This window comes from Mandrillus leucophaeus, unplaced genomic scaffold, assembly GCF_000951045.1.
Source record: "Mandrillus leucophaeus isolate KB7577 unplaced genomic scaffold, Mleu.le_1.0 Scaffold172, whole genome shotgun sequence".
Classification (NCBI taxonomy): Eukaryota; Metazoa; Chordata; class Mammalia; order Primates; family Cercopithecidae; genus Mandrillus; species Mandrillus leucophaeus.
Window position 1 is genome coordinate 1,873,129 of NW_012101721.1, and position 10,892 is coordinate 1,884,020.

The 10,892-nt window shown below is 39.3% G+C and overlaps 1 protein-coding gene across 1 annotated transcript in view; it reads left to right on the forward strand.

Annotated features, from left to right (window-relative positions):
- The first annotated feature begins 500 nt into the window (after positions 1–500).
- The window catches only part of PTS (6-pyruvoyltetrahydropterin synthase), a 57,203-nt gene continuing 46,811 nt past the window's right edge, over positions 501–10,892 (forward strand). Inside the window, 6 exon segments of the mRNA XM_011977013.1 lie at positions 501–582; positions 2,534–2,590; positions 5,079–5,149; positions 8,087–8,174; positions 8,177–8,272; positions 9,701–9,750. Coding sequence (XP_011832403.1) covers positions 559–582; positions 2,534–2,590; positions 5,079–5,149; positions 8,087–8,174; positions 8,177–8,272; positions 9,701–9,750 — 386 coding nt within the window. The 5' untranslated portion in view covers positions 501–558.

A 10,892-nucleotide genomic window follows, 5' to 3' on the forward strand; every position in this document is an offset into this window, starting at 1 on the left:
CATAGTATAAAGCAAGATTGTTAAATAGGAGACTTACCAGGTCATGTAATTAAAAAAATTTTTTTTTTTTCTGGATGAGTAGTTTAGCTTCTGAGAGAAATGAGATAGTAAGCCACTTTGCGGATCACCATCTATGTTTATCATTATATGCTGTTATTTCATTCAGCACTTGCCTAATACATTGTAGGCACTCAGTAATGTTGAATTGAAAAGCGGAAGTCCCATGAGCAGATCAGCTGCTGTGGAACAAGGGGCTTGAAGTTAAGGTTTGTTTGTGCTAATTTGTATGGTACAGTCTTCTAATTAGGGAATATGCCATGGTTTCTGACATATACATGAGTAATAAAAATCATGATTTCTGACTCCCCGTTTGGTGAGCTAAAGTAATAACAAATTGGGAGACTTTTCAAAGATCAGAGCAAATAATAAATATAAGGAACAGAGAAGGGGGTTTGGATGTGATACTTGTGTCATGCTGACCTTTTTTTTTTTTTTTGGTTAGTAAATTTCTGAGTGATGAAGAAAACTTGAAACTGTTTGGGAAATGCAGCAATCCAAATGGCCATGGGCACAATTATAAAGGTGAGAGAAAAACTGATGACATTTCAGCCCTTCAATAAGGATGAAAGAGTATTCAGCAAATGTAGACACAATGAATGGGAAAACTTACGGACACAGTGTGAATGCTTTGAGCTTTGAATGAGAAGTTTAATGGGAGTAGAATGAAAGGATCTGTTGTCTTGGTTAGATGTGTGTTAAGTTTTACCTTACAATTGTCAACTCTTACAAACAGACCAAAACAATGAATGGTTTAAAGCATTTTTCTTTGTCCTAGAGTACACAATTTCTTTCTGATTAGGTGTGGCTGAGGCTAATGTTAAAATTAGATTTTATTCTTTGAGTAAATAATGACTGACAAAACGAGAATGTTGCCTAGGAATGTAATATATGGCAGAAAAATAGGTTTGGTCTAAAGCTTTGCCAGCAGTATTCCAAGAAAGTAGGTAATTTGTCCAAAGATAAGAGACTTGATTCTTTGAGGTACAGCCTGCCTTAACAAACAGCTACATAAGCCATAGAGTATAAACCAGTGTGTGGTGGTGGCATAAAAAAAGACCAGACAAGGTGTCAGATTAGGATTACTGGTTTAGCTACTGCCTCTTCCTTAATCTATGGTATCTCAGTCTCAGTGTACTTACTTATCACGTAATACCTAATGGTATTTGTATAGAACTAAAATACATACATTCGTAAAAGTTATTAATGTGTACAGCACTGATCAAGATTTTTTTTTCCTTTTTTTTTTTTTTTTTTTGAGACGGAGTTGCGTTCTTTTTGCCCAGGCTGGAGTGCAATGGCGTGATCTCTGCTCACTACAACCTCCACCTCCCAGGTTCTAGCGATTCTTCAGCCTCAGCCTGCCGAGTAACTGGGATTACAGTTGCCCACCGCTGCGCCTGGCTAATTTTTGTATTTTTCGTAGAGATGGGGTTTCACCATGTTGGCCAGGTTGCTCTCAAACTCCAGACCTCAGGTTATCCTCCCGCCTCGGCCTCCCAAAATGCTGGGATTACAGTCATGAGCCACCACACCTGGCCAAGAGTTTTCAAATGCTTTTCACAAGCACTTTTTAATTTACAAAGCATTACTTTAGACTTTATATACGTTCACGTGAGTAAGGAGATAAGAATTTAAGGCCCAGTAGTATTGCTTGTTCAGAAAGGTACTGTTCAGTATTGGACCAGCTTGCTGTGTAGCTGGACACCTACAAGTACAGTTTCTAATTCTACAGGCAGAGATTGAGCAGCATCTTGATGCTCCCTAGTGCATTAACATTATAAGCAGAATTTACACCCTTTTCAGCCTTGGCTGAGTGCCTCTGCTTAGCCAAAGTTCCTAACTAAGCTCCTTTGTCTTGCTTGCGTCTTGCTTTGGTTGATTTAAAAAAAAAAAAATCTTGACTAAAATAACAAATGTTTTGGGGTAAATATTTAAGTATAGCTTTTGGGGACAGATCTAATAATTTATGTTGCCAACTTGTGCTTGTATGTTGCTAACTTGTGCTTGGATGTTAATCTGTTGAAAGTCATGCTGTTTTTTTGGTATTTTGTTTCCTTTCCATAGTTGTGGTGACAGTACATGGAGAGGTATGTGCAGAAAATATTTGTGTGGTTTTTGCAGATTGCTGGGCTCTCTTTCAGCCAGTGTGGTGGATTCTGTGTTGAAAACTGTTCCAGTCAGTATTGCTCATTGTTGGCCCTTGTATATGTGTGTGTGGTGAACTGCTGCCATTCCAGGCCTCTCCTCTACCAAAGTGTTGTCTTTAATGTGCTGTGTGTGGACAGGTAGAAGGGCTATACAATGAAAAGGATGCTTGAAGTACATGGTGCTTCCATCCTGAGGTCAGTGATTACCTCTGGGATGAAGGCAAATGTGGGCACAGTCTCTGCATACTGTACTGCCTTTAATAATTTACCAGCTGTTTAATATGGAGAGCCTATGAGAGTAATATTCACCTTTGTTTATTCTTTAGATTGACCCTGCTACGGGAATGGTTATGAATTTGGCTGATCTCAAAAAATATATGGAGGTAATGGCATGTTGGGTGCTTATTATGTGCTATTCCCTAAGTATAATATTTGGTGGCCCCCTATCTACCTCCCCAAACAGTTATATCCTGAGGCTCCATGACTCTGTGAGTAGAATTGGATGTGGGTGTTGGGGTATAGTTGGAGGAACTACTCGCATGGCCTCTAAAGGTGTTTTGGTGACTTAATGGAAATTAGTCACAGTTGTGTTACAGCGATGGGAGGAAATATAACATGCTTACCTTGTATTCCTTGTTGGAATACCCTGATTTCCTTCAGTTAACAAATTCTCCATTTCTTTTAAGACATAGCTTTCTCCTTGAGACTTACTTTTTTTTTTTTTAATAGGCACAGAGCCAATGCAAATTTTTCTTTTTGTAGAGGTAGGGGTCTCACTATGTTGTTTAGGCTGGTCTCAAATGCGTCCTGCCTTGACCTCCCAAAGTGCTGGAATTACAGGCATGAGCCACTGTTCCTGGCCTTCTCCTTGGAGCTTTCTCTTCCCTCTCTGAATATTCCTTGTACTTTTGATCATAGATTTAGATACCACACCATGTTATTCACTCTAGATTTATTATAAACCCACCACAGCAGTACATCATAGAGATAACACACAAGGGGTTCAGTGAAGAACTTAACTGATTATATCATTATAGAATTCTTGCTTTGTAAGAGACTTTGGAGATTATTCAAACCAACTTCTTCAATCCGTAGATTAAGATTGAGAGATGCTGAACAGTTAACGGACTTGCCGCAGATTGTGTGGCTAGTTATTTGCAAAGTTGGGAGTAGATTTCTTTCCATCCAGCTGTTTATTATGCCATCATTTCACTTGCAGCTTAGTTTTGTTCTGAAATTTGACATTTGCTTTATTAAAATGATGTTATTAGTGATGTTTACTTCTTTCACATTATTCATATATTCAACAAATTTGTCTACTTTGCATCAGTTTGTGAGCTAAGTATACAAAGATGAATGAGATGTAGCCCACAGAGTGTATACATTACTTTTTCTAGGAGGTGAAGAATAGTAATTGTTAAATAACTGTTGATTTCATAAATGAGGAAAAGAATGAGTGAATGAAGAAACAGCACTGTGCTCAAAGTACTTTAGGAAAGTTATAGAGATAGGGCCTGCATACATTTATAGGGCAGGGGTTAGGGGGGCTGTGGGGGGGAGAGAGAGAGACAGAGACAGGAGAAGAGGAAAAGGGAGGAGAGTAGAGGGGAGGGGAGGAGATTAGAGGGGAGGGGAAAGAAAGAAAAAGAAAGAAAAAAGAGAAAGGAAAAGAAAAGAAAGAGAAAAGAAAGAAAGGAAAGAGATAAGAAAGCAACATAAAAGCCCTCAACATCTGACTGAATACTGCAGGAGGGGTTCTCTGTGCTGTTTTCTGCTTTTGTGTGCCTGAAGGACACCACACACTTTCATCAGTGAAAGTGACTCATCGTGGCATATAGAGTGAACTTAGAACCCTACCATGGGGAGAGGATTGCTTGAGCCCAGGAGTTCAAGGCTGCAGTGAGCTGTGATTGTGCCACTTGTACTCCAGCCTGGATGACAGGGACCCTGTCTCTAAAAACAAAACAAAAGAAAACAAAAAGTCCTGCGTAAGAGGCTTTACTGGAGAAATTGGGACTGGAACTGGGATTGAAGATGAAGCAAAGATACCTATTTTCTTGCTATTCATGTGGAGCATCCCTTCATTGGATCTGTTTCAACAACCGTTTGATCTAGGACTTACTCTTTTTGTATGATTCTAGTTTTTCTCAAGAAATGATTGCTATTACTGTTATTAATGTACCCTTCTTGAAACTACACCATATGGAAAATTAGATTTTTTTTCACAAATGCTAGATTTTTTGCAATAGCTAAAAGCAAAAAGCAAAGAAAGAATAAGGCAATTTAATCCTTGCTGATGATGAGGAAAAACATTATGTTAATATACATGAACATTAGGGAGTAATAGTCTTTACATATTTGTACTTTTCCTTCTGTGAGCCCAAAACCATTTTTAAATTACTCCTCCTAGCAGAAATTTAGAACTGCTTACGTAATTTCGGTCAGATCTGCTTTATAAAATGTAGTAGTCACTGGATCTTTGTCCATGATATTGTGGCATTGTTCCGTAGGTGTGACAGTGTTATGGAAAAATATTGGTGCTAACTCTTTGGACAGGATTCCCAGAGTGCTAAACTGAATTCTGAATTACAGTGGCTTGTGTTGCGAGAAAGCTCCAGGATTCTCTGCGTTTTGGTTTCTCACCTCTTTTTATTCAGTAACAAGGGTTCCTAATCATTACCAACAGCTGGGCCTGACTTTATTTCACAACTTAAAATTTTGTAAGGTTGCTTTGTAAGACTCAAATCTAGTACTTACAAGTATTTAGTTAGTGGCTAAGTGATAAGGTGAGGTTTAGAGGCATAAGTGTAACAATTTGGAATTTGAGTCATACATGGAGCCAATGATATTTTCCCTTGGTTTTGTCTCTAGGAGGCAATTATGCAGCCCCTTGATCATAAGAATCTGGATATGGATGTGCCATACTTTGCAGATGTGGTGAGGTGGGTGGCACTATACCTTGCTTTATATAGATTGTAAAACAAGAATTGATTTGAATATTTGATTGTTGTGTGATTCCTGAAGTTTTAATTAAATCTTTCAAAACTAGAATTTCTATTCTCTATAAATATTAAACATGAAATTTTATTGTTTGCATTTTGAATTTTTGTTTGTTTGTTTGTTTTGTTTTCCTATAGCACGACTGAAAATGTAGCTGTTTATATCTGGGACAACCTCCAGAAAGTTCTTCCTGTAGGAGTTCTTTATAAAGTAAAAGTATATGAAACTGACAATAACATTGTAGTTTATAAAGGAGAATAGCTATTAGGGGTTAGCACTGTACAAAGCCCAGTTTCCTTCTGTGTTTGAAAAAGATTTTGATTCCCTTGGAATATTAAGAGGTCAACACGTGATTGTTGTACCTCCACATTGTGCTCTGGAGTCCCTATTTATTGAAATCATTGTAAGACCTGTTATAAATGTAAGTCTATTTAAAACTAAACTTGTAATATATTCTGAAAATCATTTAGAGAGTCTTTTATTTATAAATTAAAAATCACTTCATTTCCAGCGAAAAGTTTTGGTGTGGAATTATTTGAAAGCAAAAGAAATCTAATTTTGTTGTTTTCTCCATTACCTCATTTTTAGTATTCATTTTTACTTGGTATAATATACATGGTTAAAATGCTTATATGACTTCGAGTATGTGAATCTTATAAGAAATAAAATTCAAGTGACCACAAAGTCTGGAGACTATATATATTTTTGATAGATTGAACTCTCTTGATTACTACTTGTTGGGTGTGCTGAAGGCAAAAGTGGATTCCGTGAAAAATCATCTGAGGCAATGTGTTGTGGATACATGTACAAAGATTGATGGAAATGCTGCTTTAGAGCACATCGTTTATTACAATTTTGCACAGCATATTGAATTATGAATTGCTAGTGAGGAACAACACATTAAACATATCATGGAATATCAGTAAATTATTTATTCAGTGTATTCATCTGAATTTCTGAACCTTATGGGCACTTGAATAATTTTAACTCAGAAGACTGCAGAATTATTATATATTTTAAACTCTACAGTCAGCATACAAAGGATCAACTACCATACAAAGTATTTCCTGTGTGTAGTTTTTCCTAATTGATCCCATTTTGTTCTGATTTTAAACTTACTATATTCTTGGCATTCTTCTCTGGGATCTTTTCCTCGTGACTAAATCCACAAGAAAGTATTTGCTGACTTTGCACAAAAGACGTTCTGTGTTCTTGTTTGTATTCTAAATTTCTTAAATGCAGGGTTCTGATTTTCTCTCCATATAGCAACTAGCATACAATGAATTCCCAGAATGTTGTTGCCTGAAAATAGTAAAAGGGCTTTTGCAGTGATTACTGTTCTAGAAAAATTTGCAAAGAGTAGTCTTTTTTAGTGATTGCAGAAATATAAAGTTTGACAGTAATGCAAATGGCCACTCAATTATATTTAATGTATTTTAGTTATCAATTTGAATGTTCTATATGTAGGATGTTTTGTATTGATTACCTGAAAGGCAGATCGCTATTATTTATGAAGGCACTTTATGTTTTAATTCACACAAATACCCTGCAAGCTGGTATTCTCATTCTGTTGGTAAGATAATTAAAGTTGAGCGAGTTTAAGCTATTTGCTTTAGATCATTCAGCAAATAAATTGCAAACTGGATGTTTAACATTCAGGTTATTTCTGACTCTGAAACACAGACTCTGAAAAGGGACAATTTGAATATTTCCAGATTTTTTGAGAGTCTGATCTTATTTGTTACTCAATTTAGTTTTTTTTTTTTTTTTCTTTTGAGACCAAGTCTTGCTCTGTCACCAGGCTGGAGCACAGTGGCGTGATCTCGGCTCACTGCAACCTTCACCTCCCAGGTTCAAAAAATTCCCCTGCCTCAGCCTCCTGAGTAGCTGGGACTACAGGCACGCGCCACCATGCCCGTCTAATTTTTTGTATTATAGTAGAGATGGGGTTTCACTATTTTGGCCAGGATGGTCTCAATCTCCTGACCTCGTGATCCCCCTGTTTCAGCCTCCCAAAGTGCTGGGATTACAGGCGTGAGCCACCGCGCCCGGCCAAAAATCTTATTTTTGACTGGATTCAGACTGAGAAGTAGAGGCTCGCAGTGAGGACAGTCTGTGTCTCTTGGCAGTCTGTTCCTGGCACTCTTCTTTAGCCTCCTTCATTCTCTTGGCCAAAAGTTTAGCATATTCTGGAGCCTCTTCCTTATTTTTCTTAATACACTGTTTCTTCATAGCAATATGCTGGCGTTTGTGCTGCAGGACTCGTGGAGGAACAAGATGCTGAATCTTGGGTACTTTGGTCCTAGGTTTCTTACCTTCTTTGTTTAAGTGCTTGCTTATGACATACTGGCAGACATCATCTTCTTGAGAGAGATTGAAAAGTTTGCGGATTCTGCTAGATCTTGGGCCCCAGGAGATGAGACACTATAGGATTAGCCCAGGAATATCCTTCTCTCCTTATTTATTTATTTATTTATCTATCTATCTATCTATTTATTTTGAGATGGAGTCTTGCTCTGTCGCCCAGGCCAGAGTACAGTGGTGCAGTCTCGGCTCACTGCAGGCTCCACCTCCCAGATTCACCCCATACTCCTGCCTCAGCCTCCCGAGTAGCTGGGACTACAGGCGCCCGCCACCTCGCCCGGCTAGTTTTTTGTATTTTTTAGTAGAGACGGAGTTTCACTGTGTTAGCCAGGATGGTCTTGATCTCCTGACCTCATGATCCGCCTGTCTCGGCCTCCCAAAGTGCTGGGATTACAGGCTTGAGCCACCGCGCCCGGCCTTCTCTCCTTTTTTTTTTTTAACAATAACCAATTTGAGAATGCTCGGATTGGCATCCACAATGCACACTTGAACAGATTATTGCTTTCTTTCTCCAGTTCTCCCGGCTCTATAACAGGAATGCCCCTTACCCAGCAGCAGGCAGACATGGCCATGGGTCAAGACATCCTGCTTCATGAGGAAACCTTGTTCCCACCACTGAATCAGACTGTGTAACCCTTCCAGTGTTTACCCAGAGTGCCAGCAGCAACTTCTGTGGCCATACGCTTCTCATAAAAAGCATGGTTTGCTTTTTATCTTGAAATTTTACCCATTCAGTATTCCTTCCCTGTTTTCTCCTGAGTTCCGAACCACCTTTCTCCCTACCTCATCACTGAAGCATCTTGAAGCAGCTGATTGCCCCTGAGGTGTCATGAAAAAGAGGCACGACTTCTGCTTTCATTTTTTATTTCTATTTTTATTTATTTATTTATTTTTTGAGACAGCGTTTCACTCTGTCGCCCAGGCTAGAGTGCAGTGGTGCAATCTCAGCTGACTGCAACCTCTGCTTCCTGGATTCAAGTGATTCTTGTGCCTCATCCTCCTCAGTAGCTGGGACTACAGGAGCACACCACCCCGCCTGGCTAATTTTTGTATTTTTTGGTAGAGAGGGGATTTCACCATGTTGGCCAGGCTGGTCTTGAACTCCTGACGTCAAGTGATCCACCTACCTCGGCCTCCCAAAGTGCTGGGATTACAGGTGTGAGCCACTGTGCCTGGCCACATTTTTTTTTTTTTTAAATGCGTAATTTTGCAGATCTGATACCATATTAGAAAAACATTGTTCACAGTAACATTAACACTCTAGGTATTTGTTCATGAATTGCTTCAAGAGAACTTTTGTTCCTACATGCCAAAAGAGTAAATATTCTTAATGTAGAGAAGGAAAAAATCATCATGGGGTGATGAGGTTTGGAAAAGCTTAGTGGAGGAATGGTACTTTCAGTGATGGGGTAGGGAGAGTGGTGGTTTGGAACTCAGGAGAAAAGAGAGAATGAATACTGAATGGGTAAAATTTCATTAGCACAGTTACTAGGGTGGGAATATACAAAATATATTTGGGTTATAGCGAATATATTGATCTTAGTAGAGTGGTAGTAAGGTGTGAGAGTGTAATGAGAAATGAACTTAGAAATACAGGTTGGAGACAGCGTGGAGGGCCTTGAATGTCAATCAGTCTTTATCTTTTGAGGAATAGCAAGCTATTTGTTTTTAAAGAAGATAACCAGGTGGACAAAGGAAAGTGAGGAAACTATTTGCAAAACTGTTGCAGGAATCTAGACATGAAGCGATGGGTGCTTGGACCGTGGGGGTGGCAGTGGAAATAGATGGAAGGAGGAGAATAGAGCTAATTGTGCAGTGCCCACTATGGTGTCAGGCATTTTGCTAAATACTTCTTATATGACCTCATTTCATCCTCATAACCACCCTGCTGGGTGAATGTATTAGTTACCTACTGCTGCGTAACAAATTACTCCCAAACATAGTGGCTTAAAACAGCACACATTTATTATCTCAGTTCTGCACACCAGAAGGCCACCTCTGGCTCAGAGTCACTCATAAGACTGCAGTCATCTCAGGGCTTGACCAGGAAGGATCCGCCTCCCAGCTCACTCCCATACTTGGTGGTTGGACTGAGGCCTCAGTTCCTCCCTCTGTTTCTGGCTGTGTAGGCCTTTTCACAGAGCATCTCCCAACATGACGGCCTGCTTCAGCAGAGCAGGTAAGAGGGTAAGGGAGAGTGCCACCATGATCGAAGACACAGTCATTTGTAAGCGAATCGCTTTTTCTGTATTTTGCTCCTTTGAAGCAAGTGACTCCATCCAGTCCATACTCAGGAAGAGGGGATTAGACATATATTGCTAATGTGCACATTTTGATGTGGAGATACCAGATGATAAGACTGGAAAGGTAGGCAAGGAGTATATATCATGTCCTTTTTGATGCCAGGGAAGTAAAGCACATTTCATTTCACAGGAGTGAAATGTCAGAGCAGCAGCTGTTGTTTACAGTGGGAATTGTGGAGTTTGTGGGTGGTAGAGGAGTATAGAAATCTTGGAAGCACAACTGTTGAAGTTAAAACCAATTCTAAGGTGAGAAGTTAAAAAATACCACCATATCTCTGTGAACATACGACCAGAGCTGAGCGATCATTTGTATCACCTCAATTGATGTAGGAACTACCAGCGGATTATAAAAATAGCCAGGATGCTTTGATCAATTGTGTACATGTGGCCACTAATACATTAGACCTATGATAAATGATCTGTTTGGCTTTTTAAACTCCAAACTTTTAAATTCCCTCTGGAATTGAAACTATCTTAAAGATAGGAAACAGATTGTGCTCATTTTGCTTTTGTTATGTCTGGGATATTTCTAGCCTCCCTTGCACATAGAAAAATCATTGTTAGTTTCACACAATTTAACTTTATAGCAAGGTTCTGCTGCAAGACACTTCTGGAAAGTGTCCCCGATAAACACCGTTAAAGTCTCCACATAGCTGCAGAGAGAACTGCTGTCGCCACAAAAGTAAGGGAAGGTGGTTCTTGCCCTGGAGGATTTTCAAAGCAGCATTTCCACTTTCAAGTAGCTCATCGGTTGGTTCTCTTCAAAAATTGACTCACCCATTTCCACCAGTGTTCTGCAACCATTGAGACATAAGAATTTATATATATATAAATATATATTTTTTTGAGATGGAGTTTTGCTCGTCACCCAGACTGGAGTACAGTGGCGTGATCTTGGCTCACTGTAACCTCCGCCTCCTGGGTTCAAGCGATGATTTTCCTGCCTCAGCCTCCTGAGTAGCTGGGATTACAGGCACCCACCACCACACCCAGCTAATTTTTGTATTTTTAGTAGAGA